The sequence below is a fragment of the Euleptes europaea genome, chromosome 9, assembly GCF_029931775.1.
Source record: "Euleptes europaea isolate rEulEur1 chromosome 9, rEulEur1.hap1, whole genome shotgun sequence".
Classification (NCBI taxonomy): Eukaryota; Metazoa; Chordata; class Lepidosauria; order Squamata; family Sphaerodactylidae; genus Euleptes; species Euleptes europaea.
Window position 1 is genome coordinate 59,791,307 of NC_079320.1, and position 23,296 is coordinate 59,814,602.

A 23,296-nucleotide genomic window follows, 5' to 3' on the forward strand; every position below is an offset into this window, starting at 1 on the left:
CCTTGTAGCTTTAGAGATACTGGCTGTATCCCTTCTGGCAGTGGTAATGATGATATCTGGTCACCTATAGGGTAATTATTACTCACCATTAATGATCGGGCAAGTGCTTGATTGCAAAAGCACTGAACAGTATTCTGTAATCGAATGCTTTTTTCTAATTAATTTTGGCAAGCATCTTCTTATGTTCCAAAGATATTCCATTCACTTCTATAAAGTGTCATCCATCTGTCCAACATTCCTGTGAATTGCTGTGCAGTGCAGAAAAATGACTCAGTAGTACGGACTGTGGTCAACAGCCTGGATTTAAAGTACTTTCTCCATCTGGGTTTTCTCCCCCAGACACTTCTCCTTTGAGGCAATGAACTAATTAACTCAATACCTACAGTCTCAAGCACATTCCCCACTTCCATTTGGCTGCAATAGCAAATTTCAGATCTACTACCAACTGCACAATCTATTTTTAAGAAGCTCTCTGATTACAGTCTTAAGTCCTTGCTACTAGACTCCATGACAGCAGCAGCTGTATCCATCACCATGCCTCACTTTAACTCAAAGTCCGGAGGTTTCTTTGCTTGGAAAAATGGTAAACTTCATGGCTGTGTAGATGGGACTGTCCCCAATCCAGAGATGCTCACGCAGGAAAAAAGCAGCCCTCTGATGCACAAGCTGCTTAAAACAGATCATAAGTTGGAAGTAAATAAACAGCTAAATGCAGAACTGATTCCTATACATTGCAGAAGACAGAAGCACCTAAACTGGGCTGTATTCCACATGCACATTTGAAAGCTGAAAAAGGAGCTCCATTGACAGTGTGATACAGGGGTTGAGAGGCTGAGCAGGGAACCAGAAACCACCCAGTTCAACTCTTACCTCTCTCAGAGCCAGGTCTAAATCTCCTATGTGCCATAGAGGTTCACTGGGTGATAGGGTTGCCAGGTCCCTCTTTGCCACCGGTGGGAGGTTTTAGGGGCGGGGCCTGAGGAGGGCAGGGTTTGGGGAGGGGAGGCAACCCAGGTGAACTGATCTCTATCGACTGGAGATCAGTTGTAATAGCAGGAGATCTCCAGTTAGTACCTGGAGGTTGGCAACCCTACTGGGTGACCTTGTCACCTCACACACTGGGAAGGCACTGGCAAACCACCCCGTAAACATAGTCTGCCTAGTAACCATCGGGATGTGACGTCACCCCATGGGTCAGAAATGACCCGGTGCTTGCACAGGGGACCTTAACCCTTTACTTTTAAGGGTGACTATAATGTGTATGAAGCACTCTTAAATGCTGAGGGTGGAACTATACTTTATGCATAGTTTTCTGGGGAGACCAATTAGGGGAAGTTGTTTCAATTCTTCCTTCAATGCTGGTTTTCCTCTCCAAAAACACTACCACCAAGGGGATTTTACCCAGACCTGGGCAAATATATGGGTACCTTTTATGGCATGCTGGCCTCAGTATCAGTTTTGCCCAGGGCTGGTTCTGCCCAGGGCCGGTGCCAGTCATTTTTGCGCCCTATGCAAGGCTAACTATCTGTGCCCCCCCCTCATTGCTAACCAATTTTCAAAAACAGATGTCCTGTAGAAAAAATAAAAGCACAACACTTTTTATAAAACATTATAATTAATTATATTCCATAGCACTGTTGTGGTACTTATCTTAAAATAAAAAAACATAAATTGTCTCAGTTGCATTTTTTCCAAGAAACTAATCTGTTTAAAACAATGCCCCTCAGGCCACTTCTGCGCCCTTCTGAAGCCTGCACCTTAGGCGACTGCCTAGTTCACCTAATGGTAGCACCGGCCCTGATTCTGCCTATATGCCAAATTTGGAAATGGGCTAGGGGGGCAATTTATTTGCTTTGCTTACAGTTATTCATCTGGTGAAAACTGCAGTGACATGTAGCAGAGTAGCACATGATGCTCCAGATTTAAGATGTGAGGCACTGAAGTGGAGACGATGTGCCCTTGTAACTGCACTGTGTTCCCTGCTGTACCACCCTTTGGTTTTTGACTATCATAGACCAAATTTGGTTTGTGCTGTCCTCTGCCAGTACCAGAGGAGGTACTACTGGTCTGAACAGCAGCCACTTGACGTATCAGCAACAGAAGAGAAAATAAATTGGCAGATGAAAGCATATAATTTGAAATATAACGGTATGTGTCATAAAACAGGTGAGTCATTCCCATTCTCATTGTTGAATACCTGCCATTCCTTCTCTTTCTGTCACTTCTGGGACAATTTCAGGGGTTCTGTCCTGTTTCGGAGGGTTCTTCTGGTCATGGGCTATAACCTTATAATAGGCTTGGAAATGCATCTATTTGGTTGTGAAGAAGAAGAAGAGTTGGTTTTTATACTCTGCTTTTTCTCTACCTTTTAGGAGTCTCAAAGAGGCTTACAATCACCTTCCCTTCCCCTCCCTACAACAGACACCTTGTGAGGTCGGTGGGGCTGAGAGAGTTTGAAGAGAACTGTGACTAGCCCAATGTCACCCAGCTGGATTCATGTGGAGGAATGGGGAAACAGACCCAGTTCACCAAATTAGAGTCTGCCACTCTTAGCAACTTCACAACGCTGGCTTACCAAAATCATTTTTTCCATATGAGATTTATTGGTAAATGACTGAAATGTTTGCAGCCGGAAATTTGTTTGGGTTCTTTACAAACCTGCCCCAGTACATGTCACCCATTACTGGTAAATATCAGAAATTTCACCGGCCTTATGAAATAAGAATTACTGGTAAACACCAGCATTTACCAATTTTGAAATTATCTGTTCCTCATTCTGAGCTTACCCTAGGTCCTCCAGATGTCTTCCTTTGTCCTTTTGGCAAACAATCACTAATGTACATAAACAGGTGGAGCCACTAAATTTCCTTTCAAATTAAGGAGAAAATTTACTGAGGAAACATTTTTCAAGCCTTAGATCTGTAATCAGTTTGCTCGAATTTATTTTAAACAGATTTGAGGCCCGTGAAGAATAATAGGGATGGGGTGGGTGGGTAAATTTCATGAATTTGTTAGTTGGGTATTTGGGTCCAAATGAGCTTAAAACATCACTCTCCTTCTATTTTATCATGACATCAACCACCCTGTGAGATAGCTTAGGCTGAGAGAGAGTAACTGGCCCAAGCTGATCCAGTGAGCTCCCAGGCAGAGTGGGGATTCCAACCTGGGTCTCCCATATCTTACTTTGACAGTAACCAATTGTGACAGATGGAGAGACTTATTTTGAATAATAAGATGGTCAGAAATATTTGGCTTTTTGAATTACAACTTAAAAATAGTTTTATTTGTCTCTTTTTCTGGGATTTAAAAGTCAGGTTAGCAATTCTTCGTAACAGGAAATGTAGATTGTAACAGAATAACAGAAATGAGATGGTTAAGTTCAAGTGATATATTGTACTTCCAAATGTATCGAGGTGGTTCACATACAATGTTTTGATCTTTATTTTCTACTGAGAGTGTTTCTCTTGGCAGTCTGGTTTGTTTCTTAAATGTAAGCTTCTTTTACATTTTTTAAACTTAAGCTTCTTTATTTTTCACAGTGGTTCTTTAGTAGTAGGTGTTAGGAACATTAACACACGACCCAGTTTCTCTCTTAAACTGCCCTGGGATCACTCATTTCACAAGAGATATTTCTCATTAAACTCTTAAGAATCACTCTATAAACCTTAGAGCTATTTTCCCTAGATAACTGGTAATGGATCCTTTCTTGGTCCAAAAACCCAAAATGTGTTGCTTTTTACTCCTGAGGAGAATCCTCCACCAGATAGCTTACAGCTCACACAGCTGTTCCCAAGCTCCGTCTGTTAGCTTCTCCATCAGTCAACCGCCAGTACTTAACTGTCAGAGTTCTCACTGCCACTCTCAGAATTCTATTCAAACTCCCTGTTAATCAAGGGGGTTCTATGACCAGGACAACTCTTTAGAATGCAGATGTCCATCACACCACTATGTCACATTGGCTATAAGGTATTATAGAACTAGGCATGCCAGTTCCCTCTTCGCTACCAGTGGGAGGTTTTGGGGGCAGAGCCTGAGGAGGGTGGGGTTTGTGGAGGGGAGGGACTTTAATGCCACAGAATTCAATTGCCACAGTGGCCATTCCAGCTGCCATTTCCAGGAGAAACTGATCTCCATCTGCTGGGGATCATTGTAATAGCTGGAGATCTCCAGCTAGTACCTGGAGGTTGGCAACCCTATATAGACCAGAGTAAGCTGGAGGCGCACAATGAATTACAAGGGGGATAACTGATGGGGAAATCACCCCCGATGTACATAAAAATCCCCCTTCCAATGGTCGATAAGATCTAGGAGCTTCAACATCCAAATCCCCTCCTCAGCATTTCCCCACTTAAAATGATGCTCAGGCACTCTCAACATTCTGTGCATTCCAGAGCACGCTCTAGAGTTGCCACACAGACAACAGAGATCAGTTCCCCTGGAGAAAATGGCTGCTTTGGAGGGTGGACTTTATAGCACTGAGGTCCCTCTCCAAACTCCATTCGCCCCCCCGATCCCAGTCTCTTCCACCAAAATCTCCAGGAATTTCCCAACCTGGAGTTGGCAACCCTAATGCTTTCCCCCCATGAGACTGTTTTTGTGGGGTAAGTTCATTGTGGTAAATTTACAGAGGAATCTTTTCCTGTATCCCTGTATCTTGAGGGGAGTCCCCACATTTTGCAGAGCTTGTGGGTGGGTGGGGGGCTTTGCTTTGCTGGTTTCGCAACTGAAATGGGGGCCAGTCATTTTTCTTTAGATGTAGTCCAAGCTGGGAGACTGTGAGGTATCACAGGAGAGGAGACCAACTTGGAAATGCTACCTACAGGGCCGGATTTAGGTTTGATGAGGCCCTAAGCTATTGAAGGTAATGGGGGCCTTTATATGTCCAGCTGTCCTTTGTCAACAACAAATTGTCGCTGTTTTTTGTGTTAAATATATGCTATATGGTAATTTATGGACCTAATAGGTATCTACACAACACAAAACACTGTTGCTGTATGTAGGTTTTATTTATTTGTTTTTTATTGTATATTTTGGAAATGCACATCCAGTTTTTTTTTCCTTTAATTTTTTTGGGGAGCCCCTAAGCTATAGCTTGTTTAGTTTATATGTAAATCTGGCACTACCCCCAGTAACCTACCCCTCATCTCCCCCTCCAGAATTTTGTAAACACTCAGTAGTTTGAGCAGGCTAATACCTCCTTGTTTTAACCAACTCTCAACTCCTCTCAATGGTTTGTGCTCCTTGGATCATGTTCACTCCTCAGCAGGTTGTTGATTGGGTTCCCCCTTTTTCCTTCTCATTAGTTTGCAAAATCATTTTTTTCCTGTATCTGTGATCCCTGAATATGCAGGGATCTGCCTTGTCTGTGTGTGACCTAGTTTAGCTGCTTTCCTGACTATCAAAAGGGCCAGTCACTTCACTATTAAATATAGAAATAATTATGATGAGATACAATTTTACATGTGTTGTAGTTTTCCATTAGCTGCCAGAAAAAGTGGCTTTTCAGAGTGGGGTGGGATAACCCATACTCTTGATCACAGGTTTTAAGTATAGAAATACATCTATATTTTAAACTTCTATCCCAGAAACACTTCTCCCCAGACAATATCATCCAGACAATATCATCCTGACCTTTGAAACCCAGGAGCAAGAAGATCACATTAATGTGTATGTAAAGGGAAAGCAGGGGACAGTGATGGTATTCTATTTCAATTTAATAGTTTAACTATATTGTCCCTACTTTTCCACTAAGGCACCTCTCTCCTAGATTAGAAGGAATTAAGAGGTCTGCTAACACTCAATACTGTGGAAGTGTATACAATCCATGTAAAACATACACAAAAATTTTCTGGAATTAATAGGTGATCATATCTACAAATATGCTAGAAATTTCACTGTGTCCATATAAAAGATCAACAATTAGGAATGTAGCCTCTATTTATGCAGCTAGTCTTAGCAGCTGTGTTAAATAGTGTTGCTATTTAAAAGATGTAATTTAGAACAAGTGGCTATTTGATAGCTTGTTTCTTGGGATGTGTTGCTGTTTGCAAAAGATAACACCTCCTTGAACCCTTATGGTGCTTTTCAAATGCCACCATCCCAAGCAAGTGAGACCAATGTAGCAAATTTAAATGGCCAAAAGTGCTGAGGTATCCATAAGGGGCAATACTCCTGCTGTCTAATAGGGCATGTAGGGCCTCTGTATCCATGGTTACCAGGATGGCATTTTCTAGGAGGCAGTTAATGGCTAGCCTGATCTCGTCTGATCTCAGAAGCTAAGCAGGGTCAGCCCTGGTTAGTATTTGGATGGGAGACCACCAAGGAAGTCCAGGGTTGCTATACAGAGGAAGGCACTGGCAAACCACCTCTGTTCTCTTGCCATGAAAACCCCCAAAAGGGGTCGCCATAAGTCGGCTGCTACTTGACAGCACTTTACACACACACACACACACACACACACACAGGAAGGCGGTAGTGCCCTCCAAAAACAACTAGGAGTACATGTGAACACACAAAGCTGTGTTGTATTGAGTCAGATCATTGGTCATTGTGTTCACAATACACTGTGAGTATTGTGTTCAGTTTGGGGCACCACAATTTAAGAAGGAGGTAGACAAGCTGGAACGTGTCCAAGGGAGTGCAACAAAGATGGTGAGAGGTCTGGAGACCAAGATCATGGGGAAAGGTTGAAGGAGCTGGGTATGTTCAGCCTGAAGAGGAGAAGGCTGAGAGGGGATATGATAACCATCTTCAAGAAACTTGAGGGGCTGTCATATAAAGGAAGGTGCTGAGTTGTTTTCAGTTGCCCTAGAAGGTAGGACCAGAGCCAATGGGTTGAAATTAAATCAAAAGAGTTTGCGTCTAGACGTTAGGAAGAATTTTCTAACTGTTAGAGCGGTTCCTCAGTGGAACAGGCTTCCTCGGGAGGTGGTGAGCTCTCCTTCTCTGGAGGCTTTTAAGAAGAGGTTGGATAGCCATCTGTCAGCAATGCTGATTCTATAACCTTAAGTAGATGATGAGAGGGAGGGCATATTGGCCATCTTCTGGACATGGAGTGGGGGGTCACTGGGGAGGTAGTTGTGAGTGTCCTGCATTGGGCAGGGAGTTGGACTAGATGACCCTGGTGGTCCCTTCCAACTCTGTGATTCTATGATTTTATTCTATGGTCCATCAAAGTCACCATTGTCTCCTCAGCTGCTCTCCGGGTCTCAGGCAATGTTCTTTCACACCACCTACTCCCTGATTCTTTTAACTGGGGACACTGAGGATTGAACCTTAGACCTTCTGCATTCAAAACAGATGTTCTATCTTCCCAAGTATTTGCTTCATGGAGTTGGAGAATTGAACTCACATAGCCACGCATCCTATCATGATACAGCCCTGTTCACAAGTTGCAGTGAATGCATGTACAATCTGTGTACAATGTACACTTAATTGTTCTTTATACCTTTTTAATTTTCACATTACACATGTACAGCAGAACATGTGATTAAAACTCCACATGCATCCATATACTGGTTTCCTGTTTCATTTGAAAGGTGAACACATGTTGGTTCTTTCTTACAGACAGGTGTATGCACATATGTGCAGGCTGTATGTGTGTTCACTGTAACATGTGAACAGAGCTATTTAGGGTTGTGGTAAAAGTATTCCTTGAAATAAGCCTTCAGATCCTCAGAGAATAACACATGTATGCCTCTGGTAGGGCAGGCAGAAGATCCCTGAAACAGAACATCTGCCTACCAGCGTGGTGTAGTGGTTAATAGGGGTGGTTTGGAGCTGTGGACTCTGATCTGGAGAACCGGATTTGATTCCCCACTCCTCCACATGAGTGGCGGACGCTAATCTGGTGAACTGGATTTGTTTCCCAACTCCTAGCCATGAAGCCAGCTGGGTGACCTTGGGCTAGTCACAGCTCTTAGAGCCCTCTCAGCCCCACCTACCTCACAGGGTGTCTGTTGTGGGGAGGGGAAGGGAAGGTGATTGTAAGCTGGTTTGATTCTTCCTTAAGTCTCTTCTTTCTCCAAAGAAAGAGGCATTCCCAACAGGATCTCTATGCTCTTGAGTGTAGGTAGGCAGACTGTGTCTATCTATATCTCAGAGAGTTTCTTCATCATTATTTTCACTTTATAAAGTTAAAATTTGAGGTTTTTTTGAATAGCAGATTGCAGAGGGGAAGCTGAGTTAATCTGCTGCAGTAAAAACAATTCAGATTCAAATCAGGATTCTGGGTTTCTTGCTACTGTTGTTAAATTAGCACAATGCACCTAGAAAGGTAGTATGATAAGATGAGCAATCACCATTATGTCTGGGTCATAGCACTGTATCTTGTATATATTTGAAGTTCACATAGTACTACTATTTCAGTACTACTATTTCCATTTCATGGCTCATTGTTCCCACCATTTAAATGTTCGTACATCTGCCACAATTGTTCTAATACAGGAACGTTTCTGACACATTTACTGAAAGGTATCACAAGACATTATTGGGTTGTGGGGTTGTTGTTTTTGTCATTGTTGTTTTTGCTGCAATAGATTAATACAGCCAACCTTTGGAATTTATCAAAATCTGAAAAGAAATTGAGACAGTAAAGCGTTTGAATACCTGCTTTTCTCTCTTTAAAAAGGTAAAGGTCCCCTGTGCAAGCACCGGGTCATTCCTGACCCATGGGGTGATGTTACATCCTGATGTTTACTAGGCAGACTTTGTTTATGGGGTGGTTTGTGTCATCTTCCTGGGTACTAATTTTACCGACCTCGGAAGGATGGAAGTCTGAGTCAACCTTGAGCCGGCTACCTGGAATCGACTCCCATCGGGATTGAACTCAGGTAGTGAGCAGAGTTTGGGCTGCAGTACTGCAGCTTACCACTCTGTACCACGGGGCTCATCACAATACCTGCTTTTCTCTCTTTGTGTGTGTGTAAAGTGCCATCAAGTCGCAGCCGACTTATGGCGACCCCTTTTGGGGTTTTCATGGCAAGAGACTAACAGAGGTGGTTTGCCAGTGCCTTCCTCTGCACAGCAACCCTGGTATTCCTTGGTGGTCTCCCATCCAAATACCAACCAGGGCTGGCCCTGCTTAGCTTCTGAGATCTGACAAGATCAGGCTAGCTTATATATTTGACAGGACTTTTTTGTGGATGGCATATTCACCAGAGCTATACATTCTAATTTATTTCTTTGCAGGTATACAATCCATTAAAAACAAAATTAGGATTTTATCCCTCTCTCACTCTTTCCTGTCTCAGATTAAGGTAACCCTGCACTTTATGTATTAAAATGTGTATTTGCTATATCATAGAGCAGTTTGTGGACATTTACTGAGTAGCTAAACAAGACCTTACTTTAGAATTACCCAAGATTACTTCCCAAAGATATGTTGTTTTGGTTATTAATCAGATGTTCATCTGATTCTATTTAAGTCTTGTTTAGGTTATTCCACTATCTCTACTGACACCCTGTGGTAATGATCTGATAGCCACATGTGAGTGTAAAGTGCCGTCAAGTCGCAGCCAACTCATGGCAACCCCGGCAACAGGCTTTCAAAGCAACGGAGGTGGTTTACAATTGCCTTCCTCCTCAGAGCCTTCATTGGTGGTCTCCCATCCAACTATTGACCCTGTTTAGATTGTGAGATCTGATGAGATCGGGCTATACCATTCTGCCTTCCCTCCCTATAGCCACATGTGTGTGTGTGTGTGTGTGTGTGTGTGTGTGTGTGTGTTAAGTGCCGTCAAGTCGCTTCTGACTCATGGTGACCCTATGAATGAAAGTCCTCCAAAATGTCCTATCTTTGACAGCCTTTCTCAGATCTTGCAAATTGAAGGCTGTGGCTTCCTTTATCAAGTCAATCCATCTCTTGTTGGGTCTTCCTCTTTTTCTGCTGCCCTCAACTTTTCCTAGCATGACTGACTCTTGTTGTCTCATGATGTGACCAAAATACGATAGCCGCAGTTTAGTCCTTTTAGCTTCTAGGGTCAGTTCAGGCTTGATTTGATATATAACGCATTGATTTGTTTTTTTGGCAGTCCACGGAATCCGTAACACTCTCCTCCAATACCACTTTTCAAAGGAATCTATTTTCTTCCTATCAGCTTTCTTCACTGTCCAGCTTTCAATAATGTGTGTTGATATATAAATGATATGCCAAGAGTTCTTTGGACCATTGTCTTTATACACCCTCAGGGTACATGGATTTTTACAGAATAACTTGAGGTAGATCTGTGTCTCAAGGATTTAAATCTAAATTTCAATAATCAGTACTTTCACAGTACAAAGCAACCACAAAGACTTTGAACACAAAGGCACACCAATCTTTCAAATTCTGTTGGGTTTCATGACTTTTATACACATTAAGGTTTTGTTTTATTAAGAGACTCTAGAACAGTGATTCCCAAAGTGGGCAGTACCACCCCCTGGGGGGCGGTGGGATTACCTAGGGGGGCTCTAAGAGGCAAGGGGTCAGCAGGGGGGCGCTAGATGTGGGCCCCTTCAGCTGTGTTGTTCACTAATTTACAGTAGATCAAGCTTTGGCACCATGCTGGCAAATTTGGTGGAAACTATCAGAATGTTTTTTTAGACTTTGAAAAGCTGGTACCCCTGGATCAAGTTCATCAGTTTTGTTGAATAAATTTCAAGTAAAAAGTTTTAATCTGATTTTGAATAGATGTGCAATTAATTGTTTCTGTTCTGAAATGTTATTATCTTCTTTAGTGAGACATGCAAACCCCTATTTTGAATAATGCTTTTTTATAGGATAGGGTAGGGAGCTCTGGGGTTGAGTTTGTGGAACCAAGGGGGCGGTGGCCCAAAATGTTGGGAATCACTGCTCTAGAATGTGCCTTTCAGTTTGGCAGAAGCATGGAGGGACCAAGTTAGGTCTGGAGGTAGTAGTGGGCCTGTGATAGAAAGCTGGGGAGATTCATGTTTATCCAAATGAAATAAGCGGTGATGAGTGGCCTTAGTTAATATTTGCAAGTCTCTGTAGATTCTAATAAGGGTGTCCAGTTGAAGCCAATACTGTGGAGACAATAAGCCCATGTCCAATGGATTTTATTTGGTGCGTGTGTGAAGATATTCTGGATGCAACAGGGATGAGAAGAGTGGGTTGGGCTTCCCTGGCTTAGTCTGGTTGACTGTAAATCAGCCAGAAAAACAGTGAGTGTGAACAGGTTGAAGAAGGGCATAGAAGACGGGACGTTTTTTGTTTTTGTTTTTTTAAATAAATATTTTGTTTTTAAAAGGGGTACAGAAAAAGAAAAAACAAAGGGAGGAGACAGATAGGGAAAAATTGTACAATCCATTTTGTGTCTGGGACATTTTAAAAGGAAAGAGTCAAGAAGCAGGGCAGCAAGCTAAGACCAGGAAATACATTGGCAAGCACCTTAGGCTACCAACTCTGGGTTGGGGCATTCCTGGAGATTTGAGGATGGAGCCTGAGGATGGAGCCTGAGCATTTAGGGACCAAAGGGACTTTAGTGGGGTATAATGCCATAGAGTTTACCCTCCAAAGCTGTTGTTTTCTCCAGGGGAACAGATTTCTTTTGTCTGGAGATCACTTGTAATTCTGGGAGATCTCCAGGCCTCACCTGGAGATTGGCAACCATACAAACACCACACTGGGGCTTGCTGTACAAGACTATCACAAGACTCCCAAATAACTCACAGCCACATGCTTGTGATCATGACCACCAGGACATGAAATGTCTCATAAAAGAACTTCCATAAATAGATGCCAAGTTAGTCACCAGCAAGAAAATGTGGTTGTACCCTGGATCAGTGGTATGTGCAAGTAGTACCACGTTGCAGTTGCTCCCTATAAGATAGAATAAGTTGATTGAGATTGGTTGGCAAAACTGGGACCTTGGGGGATGTGTCATCCACTTGTGATTGGGTTGATTTGTCCCCATCATACTGATTTATGCGTTTTTGTGTCATTTTAGACCCAACACTTTTACTAGATTAACAGGTTAGGAGGCAGTAGAAATTGCATTTTGCCAGTTACATTTATTTCACAAGCTGATCCTCTTCTCTGAGCCAGTGGATCTGGCTATGCTGATCCGTGCAACAGTAACCTTGAGGCTAGTTTGTTGTAGTACACAGGGCTGCCCTTGAAGACAATTTGGAAATGTCAACTCATGTAAAATGCAGCAACACACTTTAAACATGGGAATAGCCACCTATTTTGAGAACTCTGCACCTTAAAGCCTGTCAGGTCCTGCAACCACATACCTGCAGAACTGTTTTGTTGCAACATGAACCTGCATGGCAGCTTCACTCTTCTGAGCAATCTCCTCTTGTAAGGTTGTCAGGCTGACCACTGCTAGGACAAAGACCTTTTATGCATGGATTGTTTGCCTTGCGATCACCGCCGGACTACTTCAAGGCTTCATTGGGATTATGCATGATTTTTCCAACCTTCAGAAGTCACTTTGCTCTGCCCTCATGTTTTCAGGACGCTGTTTTACCCCGAGTTTAAAGTCTGTCTTGATCCCAAATCGAAAGTCGATCCTGTGCATATTTGTCCATTTGGGTTTTTCTTTCCACACCCATTCTCGCTTCTCCCTCCTACTTGTCTGTCCCCTCATCCAGTCCCTCCCCCTCAAAGCCATTTCACAGCGATTTGTGGTTCAGTTTCAGTACTCAGCCAGGTGGAACAGATGGATCAGCTGGGCTGATTTGGTCAGTTTCACAGCAAGTGTGGCCCAAACCATCAGCCCACTGGGACTCTTCCAATTAGACTTTACAGCCAATCTGCACCTGGACATGCATCGCCCACCATTTTCTCTGTAACCCAGCCTCCTTTGTAGTAACCAAAAGAGCCCTTTGCTGGTTTTGCTCCTGCTACACCAAGAGGCCCCACCCGGCAGCCTGGGAAAAGGAAGAGGGTGCCTTGGGCAGCAAAACGTATCGAGCTTCTCCAGACTGCAGCCAATCTACCATAATCTCCTTTTTTCACATGCTGTGCAGGTTTACTGGGACGTAAGCCGTCTGATTTCTGCAGGATTGCCACCCTTCCCTTATACACGTGGTCTTAGATATTGCTTATTTGGTCAGTTTCACAGCGGGTGTGGAAGAAGGAAGATCCCGTGCTGTTAAAAAAAAATGGAGCTGCTGAGTGGGACATAGCTGTGAGTTTCTTTGCTGGCTGCCCGCCAAGGGTTTGCTCTGCTCGCCATGGACTTGGAGAAGAGAACTTGTAGGTCTCTAGGCACATCCCCAATATGCTGTGAGCAGCAGTGGGGTGAGAAAGGGCGAATGTACACCAACAGGACATGTTTGGGCTATCCCAACTGCCTCCCCCTCCCCTTTTGGAAACTTGAGGCTATGCTTTGTTTAATCGCAGCAACCATAAAAGTATACACACACACACGTGTGCATGCAAGGGCCCAGGTGATGGGGGAGTGTGGATCAGTTTCAGTGTCCTCTTATAGGAATGAAAGCCTTTTTTTTTTTTTTTGCGAGTGCAAGATTACCGATGGAAGGATGAAAGGTCACAAATGACCATGTAAGTGGTTTTTTATTCTTATGACCTCTGCATTGAGTCATACAGAAAAAAATTGGGGGGGGGGGGCTGGTTGTCCTGACCCTTCTCTACTTTGGCAGTAAAATGGCCACTTGCTTCAGATCAAATGAAATAATCCTGCTGCAGGTCTGGCGACATACTTTTAAAGTTACACTACAGCCAATTACAAAGCAGCATTTTCAGTGTTTTTTAAAAAGACATTATTGTGATATGCTTGGAATCAATAAGAATTCTGACAAAAATAATTTTACTGGTAAAAATGAGAAAGTGATTAAGCCAATTAAAACAATGCACATGATTTATTAGCTTCGTATGTGAAGGATACAGTTGGTCACAGATATAAGTTATTAAATATGAGCAAGTTAAAAATTCACAAAGAATTTTTCAAAGGAACTCCATTTGAAATCATATGGTCATATTACAGACATTGCTAGTTATATACATTGAAAACGTCTTTTCAGTAGTTTAATGATTTTAAGCACCTGATGTTCTACCATTTTTTATTTCTTTAGTTCTTTGCATAATTAAGTGATGCATCTAGAAGGCCAGAGTTCGAAAGAATAAACATTTATCAAGTAATATCAACTGAAAGCTTTCTGTTGCTCTTGCACTCTTACAGTACCAGCCAGCATTTAGGGAGGGTGACAAGGAGGTGTATGACTTCCGTCCAGAAACTCCTTTAGCCAATTGATTGGTCTCCTGCAAACCCAAAGACTCATGCCATGCTGATGTGTAGAAGCAGCTCTGTTAGACAGCCACACCAACTAATGATGGAACCAGCTCCAGTGGCTTTTGTAAGCCTTCTTAGTGTGCAGAACTTATTTTTATACATCAAATTAGATATAAGGAATCCATTCCATTAACTTCCAGTTTAACATGCTCCTTGCACGGGAGGAAGGCTTCACTGTGGGAGGAACAGATTCCTAGGATCCATCCCTTTGTCTCCAAGTATGGAGTACAGGTAAAAGACAACAGCACAGAGAAACATAGCTAGTTTGAATGTGCTGTGGAAATTTTTCATTCTTTTTCCTGAACATTGCAAGCAATCAAACTCAAGTGTCAGGGTGGGAGTTGGCCTCTCTGGCACACATAACTAGCACATACAAGTTTTCATGAGTGCCTGAAGGAGAAATGTAATTCAATCTCCAAGTGAAATTCTACTATACACTATTTCTTCCACTCTAGTATTCTTAAACATGCTACAATTCAAAAGTCATAGTCAGACACATGGGCCATACATTTTTCACATACCGCTTTTGTTTATGTTTGACTTGTTGTCAATTAAGAACCACAAAATCTTAACACAAGGATTTCAGATTTGTCCTCTGCACAAAAACACTACATGCACAAAATCTCTAAATCTAGAACAGAATTTTATATAAAAAAAGGATTCGCAATTTGAAATGACGAAGAATTCAGAGTTCCAACTAGCCTTCATTACATAGTAAATGTAAAAAAGAAAAAAATGCACATTTCCAAAACTTATATTAATACCCTTTATTTAAGTTCAAAATTCCCAACATATAAATAGTACTCTAAGGCGGCCAAAGTGCTCTGAAAGCCTTTAATTTGGCCTTTACTACTTGACAGCCAAACTGATGATGAAATCCCTCAAAAGTTTGATTCTGCTACATGAAGCCAGCAGTTTATACCACTAAGTTACCATATCTACTTGGGAAAAAATCCACTATATCTATGAGCTTTACATCCAGGTAAATATGTTTAGGATTGGGATGCAAAAAGAAATAAAAGGTCTGGCACCAGTCACTGGAGATAAAAAAAATAAGGGCAAGGATGATGGTGCAAAATAAGTAAAAATATATTTTATCACTCAGATAAAATTTCCTACACGTTTCGCCCAAGAGGCTTCTTACAAATTCTCCTGTTTCTCTTGAGCAAAACACATGGGGAATTTTATCTGAGTAATAAAACGTGTGTTTATCTATTTTGCACCATCAGCCTTGGCTTTATTTTTTATCTCCTAGGATTGAGATGCAACATTGTTACCAAAATTAATCACGTTGCCCTGAAAGTGTCACAATTTTCTTGCTCTTATTGCTGTCAGAATAAAGATTACTATCACAGGATATGTTATCTGATTTGTTTCTACCTTCTATTTTACCAACTGTGTCAGAGCACAGCTTCAAATCTACATATTTCCATTTCCCAAGTCAGTGTTTCTGAACTCTAGCAAAATATCCCAGAGTTCCAGTGGTAAAAACGCTTAACTCTATCTAGATTTCAAAGCTTCTTTAATGCCGCCTAGGCACAAGAGACCGAGCACCTGCTCAGATTTGAAAATGGCATCACGTGCTCTCTTTTCTGCTAGCTTTCACCTCACAAGGCAAGCTTCTTTAGTGAGGAAAGTAAAAATCTTTCGTGAGCATGGACACGATACAGGGGATCTGCTTTTTTCCATGAAAATCTGACCGGTTTGAACAAGAACTGAATTCTGCGACTTTTCGATTTACACGCGTTAGAATCTGCATAAGTTCGAGTTTTTTAGCATATTGCTTCAACATCACACACAGAGACTGTATAAACCAGGAACCATCTGATGAGTTTCTCCAAGAATAGTAGCCTATGGAAGGAGAGAAAAAGGAAAGTGCATCAAATATAAACCAATGTAATGCTCTTTAAAACATAACTATTAAGAGACGTTTGGTAGGTTTTTTAAAATAAGAAAGTCATGAGGTATTAAATGAAGACATTTAAATATGGGATTATAAACTAAAAAACACATTGCTCAGCACAATTCCTACCTAGAAAGTACTGACTAGAATAAAGGAATCAGTTCCATCTACTAAATGGCCTGGTATTAATCTCATTCTATCTTTATATGACCTGAGCTTAAGTCTGCTGTCCCTTAGTCACAAGCATGCTCTGTAGGAAGTGACAAGAATTGGATTCAAAATCATCCTTGTAGTTGACCTATTCAATTCTGGGAAAAATAGATTTCACTTAATAACCTACACCCAATACTGAAAAAAAAAAAGAGAGAAAGTTATCCTGGTAGCCTCACTGCATGTACAGTAAATTAAACAAAATGAACAGTGTTTAGAAATTACTTCAAAATATAAAGAATTGAGGTAACTTTGCTGGCTGGGAGATGAGTTACATTTTGCAATTATAAAACCATCTGTATATTTTGAACTCAAGGCTGCATCTTCCATTAATCTATATTACCTGGAGCAGTGGAATATGCATATAAGAAATCTGCTTCCACAGGTATTTTCTGACAGATGTTTTCATCTGGCCCACTGTCTGTTTCAATTCCAGAATCAAGGTCGGTTCCTCTACAAGCCTACACAGCAAAGTTGAGAAGAAACTTTTAATACTGTCAGTCTTTGCGCACTGAAAACAGCACAAACTGAATCCAAACACCACACTCAAGCAAAAGGATAATACTTAAGAAAATAATAATTCAAAAAGTAAGAAACGTGTAGCTTGAGGAGACGTGATACTTTCCAAGACCAGAGTTTCAAACAGAAAACCAAGACATTCATACTTTTAAATTCCATAAATATGCTAAATAGTACAAGTTTATATGCTAAGTTATAAATGATGCATTCTAAGTTATTAAATTGCTAAATAAGGTTGGGTTTGATGGAAAGTAAGTATTGCATATATTTCAAAAGTTGCCCAAATGTGAAAAAAGAAAAACACTCAGGGTTTCCCCCCCGTGGCTTCAAAATTTCCAGACATTTTCCATCTTGAAACTCACTCCCAGATCACCTTAGACCATTAGCCAGAACATGTGCCAAATGGTTGCTGGAACCAATAGCTGACCCTTAGGAATTCTAATTGGTTCGGTGGTACACTCCTAATGCTAATGCAATCACGATAGCTATTCCTAGTATAAAACTGGACTTGTTCTCAATGTATTTTCCAGTACAAAGGATTTCAACACAGAAATAGAGACACACCACACTGTAGCCAGAGATAATAGCAGCCAATGCTAGTTTTCAGTTGAGTACTGGAAGCTCAGGTTGTATACGATGCTTTTCTGTTCCCCACAGTAGCTCTGAAATATTTTCCAGACTCCTTCTCACACTGTTCAGCCTCTAGCTAGAAATTATTAATCAACAAGGAAATTTCTTGCTGTCTGTGGTATAAAGTCCTTTCCAGACTGATTAGAACTTGAGTCAGGGCCTTTTGAATTGTGACCCTACAGAATCAGTTACACTCTGAGCCCTGGCAATTTGGGCCAAGTACAGAAAATACAAGCATTTTACTTAAACTTGCTTTAAAAACATGTTTAGTTGATATGACTCTCACCATATTGTTTTAAATGGATGGAAACCCCTACAAGTCATGCTATGAATTGGGGCTATCTGGTGCTTGGCATGTGCCACCCAAAATGGAAAGGCGGGCTTAGGAGTCTGCCAAAATTTTAGATCAGAATAGGGTGCTTGGGCTGTAAAAGTTTGACAACTACTGGGCTAAACCATTTTTCCAGCGAACACATTACTCAGAGAGTAACTTTGCAGAAGGGTCTACAATTTACAACAGTATGAGGAATTTAGGCCTCTGTCAAATTATATGTCAATTTTAATGAGAATTGTGGATAGTGTTACAAAAGGTATGCTAAATCCCACTAATTAATGAAGTCAAATACCATCGCTGTACTCACAAACCACTGCTTTATTCTGCAGATGAATTCACAAAATCAATACAGTCAACAGAAAATTATCATCCTGACCTTCTTTTTCAATTTTTTAAAAAAGTACTGATCCTGAGGCTTTGGTGACAAGAGCTACACCTGGCAAGCGTTCTGTACAAGAATGATGCCATCAGTTTCTGGCAGTAATGTCAGAAGATCACGATGAGTGAATCACTTAATTTGCCTGGATGTTCCCTGTTCACAGTTCCTCTCATATGCTATGTGTAGATCAAATGACTAAGCAATATGTTACTTATTCATGACATTCTAATTCTAAGGCTATACTATTGTTGTTGTTGTTTTTATCCTGACAGGACTGAGATGTCAAGAGCAAATAATCCCAGTGCTCTGACATCTGCACAGACTCCCCATTATTTTCAAGGCACAATTCAACGTGCTGGTCTATAAAGCTCTGAACACTATTTTCTTTGCTACAATTCATTGTGGCTTTTTAAGATCTTCTAAGCAGATCCTCTTGACATTTGTTTTTAATCTATGCACCATGTTCACAGATACCATAAACAGGTGTTCTTGGCACTCTCTTCCTTTAAACGTTTACTGAAATCTGAGTTTTCTGAAATCATTTTAAATTTCCTGTTTGATTTTCCAGCGGCCAGACTTATGCAGAACAGTGTCATTTTAATCTATTTGGATGTATTTTTCTTTTACCATTGTTAATGTGTCCTTTTTGGATTATCAGAACTAAAAAGTAGGAAAGGAATTTAAATATAAAATATAACAGAACCTAAGTGTAACTGATAAAGCAGACCAATGACCGTATTTCATATCTTCTTATGTGCCACCCTATACATGTACACACAATGTACATTTCATCACTTTCAGTGTAGCCTGTTATTACACATCTAGCCACCTGACCCAGTTTGTACAATTACCTGAATAAAGAAAAGCTTTGGCTTTCCTGCCAAGGTTTTGCACTTGTCTCCTCTGAACAGGCTTGTTAGCATTTTTAGCTCCAAGGGGCCATCTGTACCATAGATCAGACCATCCTCTCCGTGGCTTAACAAGACGCAGGCAAAGCCATTTTTCTTGCTGTGATCATCCTTAGAAACTTAAAGGAGAACATAAAGAGTGAGTTTAAATGTTAGAAATCCAAATGACCAATTTGACGTTTTTTTTCCATGGACAAAAAGTGTCAGTTAATCACGTGCTTTATTTTTAAAATAGCCAAACTTCTTGTTTTTCTTAATGCAGGCCACACTAGTTGTAGTAGCCAAGCTTAAGCCCTCTCCAAAAGCACCACAAGAGATTTTGCAGCTGAGATGGTCTGGGACAAGCAGCACCAGAAGCATCTAGGCATGATGCCATCAAGAGTGCATAATGTGATCGAATGCCAAATACTATGTGTATTGGTACTAGACTTATTAGCCTCTATTGAAGAACGAGGAGACTTTAGCTGAGCTCTTATAAATTGCTGGCAATCTGAACGCTACTTGGGATCAAATACACTTCCTAAAACTCTCCATGAGATATCTCTTTCCTGTAATATCAATACATTAAGAAAGATGCATCTTACTATGATGCTATATAACCCCTTAATAAATAAGAGGCAGTTACAGCCTCTTCTATTCTAAGATTTTCTAGAATTAAATACCTTTGTGTGTGTGTGTGGGGGGGGGGGGTTACAGAATCTTTCGTCACCCTTCCTGAAGGAGGAACATTTCCCCCCAAATTAAGTTTTTTATAGTATACTGAATTCACACTGCATTAATACAAAAAAAATCAATTCAAAGCCAGTAAGGCCTATCTGCAAATGGAAGCAGGCTTAGCATGCAAACTATTCACTAGAATGAGATCTACATACATAGTGCAGTGTCGAATGGAGGTAAAACTCACACCTTTTGCTGTTGGGTCTGCAGTCAGTAATTTATGATACATACATACATTCCTTCCCTCCTCATCTCTAAAAGGTGACAGACAGTGTCAAAGCAGTATGACTGGGTTGTGATGTCACACGCCACAGCAGTGCCTGTGTATGCATGTGTTCTGCCGCTACATAAATCCCTCCCTGCAGTTTAGATGCCTTTACAAACAGAATGCTCAAATGTTAGTTTAATACCCACAATTTCCCCATTTCTAAGACACACTGAAACCAAAACCTAAAACTTTAGCTTATTATACTTTTTATTTCAGCACAAATGGAATCAGCCAAGTAAATAGCTACTCACCATTTTGCAGAGCATCAACCATCTGTTTACATGTAAGATCATTATATGGCTTGACAGTATAACCCAAGATCCTGAAAGTTTCTACAACACGCGCCGCATCTGCATCTGTACCGGATCGATATGCCATTCCTTTAGATTTAAGAGGGGGGAAATGTCAGTTGAATTCCAAAAATAATATGCTATTGAAGAACTATTTTTATCAGAAGAAACGTTCTGCTCACGCTGGTAAAACATGAAAAAGCATAGTCAAAAAAAATTTTCTCCCACAAAAATGTCATTAAAAATAATGAAACCAATTTGACTCTGAACACACAACATGAATTAAAACAAATAGATGCATTATACCTTAAAGAAAAAACACATTATTTTAATGCAACTGGACGATTAACCAGAAAATGCAAGATAGCCAACAAATTCTAAGAATCAATCATGTAAACTTTAGAGAGCATAGTGTGGCTGTAGCTTAAGTTGTGCTTTACTGTACTATTCTAACATTTTTTAAAAGATAGGAGAGAAAACCCCCCATTACTACAGGGATATGATTACCACACAAGTGTACTGAGATAATTCAAAAGAGACCATTTATTTTATGAGCTGAACAACTGTAATTATCGCATACTGAAGAATAAACGAGTGTTTATTCATTAAAAGAGTTATATCCCATCTTTTCCACCACTGCTGCCCATAAGGTATCTAAGGTGGCGTACAAAAACCAAGTCACAAAAATGGAACACTTTATTAACTTTGAAGATTTGTTCCTAAAAAAAGTTTATGAAAATACATTCCTTCACACCGACGGGACAGATAATAAGAATATTTTATGCCCTAGAGGCAAGCTGATGATGAGGTGTGGCCACCACTAGCTATCCCACTTGTTATTCAATCATTTGGCTCCCGTACCTTTGTTTAACTGCTTATGCAAGAGCTCTTAAATTTTTTTCACTGGCTTGCCGCTCCAGCTGTGGCTTCCATTCTATGCCATTCTTGACCCCCAGGAGTTGTGTGTGTGTGTGTCACTGTTTTTGTCTTAATTAAAAGGCAGGGGGAAAAAGGCAGAAAGCGAAAGTGCACAAGTGAAATACAAAGACAGTCCATACCAGTAGCAGGATGAAAGTTTTTATTGTTGACCAAGATACACAGCCCCATTTCTGCATGATCCATTCTGTAGCTCTCATCTGCCTTTATCACAGAGTCAACAGATTTGCTCACAGGAAAGCTCTTCCTATAAGGAAACAAGACAAAGCAAAACGTCAATTCTTTAAAGCATCTGAATGAAACATTTATCTGGCTAACAGTAAAACTGATCTTCTGATTTATACCTAGGGGCTTTGCAGAAGTACAGATTATTATGAGTTCATGGAATGAGAAGCAGCGAGCAAAAACTAGTTGCATCATACAATTGAGAAAATTGTGCATAAATAAATAAAACCATTGAAATATTTCTCAACTTTGAAATACTGGACTTGGAGTCTTCCTCCAAGCAGCTCTTAAATTGGAAGAAGGCTTCAAACTTGAGCCAAAAAGAAAGGTGGGCTATAAATATTTCAATAAATGAGTGACAAGCTTGGGGTAAGATCCACCACACTGTCTACAAGATATGTGGGACAGTAGACAGGTAAAGGCCTGGGGGAAAAACAGATTTGGCTTGGGGGCTCCTTTTTCATCCAAGGACTTTCCCCAGTTTTCCCAGTAGGAAAATTTGACATTTAAGGGAGCACTGGGGGAAAAAACTCCCATGAAATATTTTCTCTTTCAAACTGACAGGAAAAAAATTAAGGAAAAGTTTTCCTTGTTCAAAATATGTAGTACAATGATTGTAGCATAGGAAACTACAGTATTAATGATAATTCCTATTGTAGACATTCATCAAATAATTTCAAGTAAATATGCTTATTGTTTAAATGTGACTAATCTTGTCCATAATTATATGCTATAATGTGTATGATAAAACACTATTGAAGTTTAATGTTGTATTTTTATAAACATGCCAATTCTACACACCACTATAAATTATACAAATTATGTTATTAAAGCAATAAAATAAGTTTAGGTTTGCTAAAAAGGGTTGTATATACTTCAACCCCAAGTTTCCATTTCCCCCAATTTTTTTGCCCCCTCCCAAAGAAAAAATAAAAGCTTGTTGATGGCGGCCTGCCCAAGGGCCTCTAATAACCTGGAACCAACACTAGCTGCCAAAGTAAAACATCTACAAGCTAGAAAGCAAAACAAAAACCACCACCAAAAGCCACACTCACCCTTCAGAACCAGGGATATTTTTTGCATCTGTCAGAGTTTGTGGTGATTTCAGTATATGGTTTATGTCCGCCATTGCAGCTTCTAATTGTAAACAGAGGGCAAAAATATTAATTGTATTTTGTGCATGATAATAGGCACCTTTTCCATATTTCTTAAACATACCACAAATGCTGCTTGTGGAGTGTTTTTTTTGCAGTATTAACAACATGAATCTTATTTAGAACACTTACGTGTTCTCAATTTTATCAGACGTTCATGTTAGCAGAAGTTCAACTTTCTCATACAATCTGATAAAGAGCCCAAAACTATGCGACAGTCCCTCAAGTATCAAACAAATTAGTTCAAAATGAGGTCCTCAATTTGCATCAGATAAGAAGAGTACAATTCTAATGCATTATCCAGTTTTATTGTTTAATGGATAATGATTCTTAAGGAATATTAGAATTGTAGTTATGTTGAGAACCAGATTTGCTGTAAATCCTAAAAGAAGACACAAACAAGGGGACTCTTACAGTATTATTGGAAACTCTACTTCAATAACAATGTGTGTGCTAAGCATTCTGCAAGACTAGAAAACTCAAAAAATAAAGAATATCACTGTATTTTTAATGTCACAAGGTGCCTTTTGTGGGGGGGGGAGCAAGGGAAGGTGATTGTAAGCTG

The 23,296-nt window shown here is 40.5% G+C and overlaps 1 protein-coding gene across 1 annotated transcript; it reads right to left on the reverse strand.

Annotated features, from left to right (window-relative positions):
- Positions 1-15,794: 15,794 nt before the first annotated feature.
- CASP3 (caspase 3) lies at positions 15,795-22,706 on the reverse strand. Its single transcript, XM_056855911.1, has 6 exons — positions 22,633-22,706; positions 21,475-21,599; positions 20,378-20,506; positions 19,085-19,260; positions 16,715-16,832; positions 15,795-16,109 (listed from the first exon to the last, which is right to left on the reverse strand). Exons 1-6 carry the CDS (start codon positions 22,704-22,706, stop codon positions 15,883-15,885), a joined length of 849 nt encoding a protein of 282 aa, XP_056711889.1. The 3' UTR covers positions 15,795-15,882.
- Positions 22,707-23,296: the final 590 nt, after the last annotated feature.

Excerpts from the sequence above, each read along its gene's own strand:
- CASP3 (XM_056855911.1), bottom strand. The coding sequence starts at position 22,706 with ATGGCGGACATAAACCATATACTGAAATCACCACAAACTCTGACAGAT. Across the intron at positions 21,600-22,632 it reads AATATCCCTGGTTCTGAAGG|GAAGAGCTTTCCTGTGAGCA; the intron begins GTGAGTGTGGCT and ends GTTTCCTTATAG. Across the intron at positions 20,507-21,474 it reads AAACTTTCATCCTGCTACTG|GAATGGCATATCGATCCGGT; the intron begins GTATGGACTGTC and ends TTAAATCTAAAG.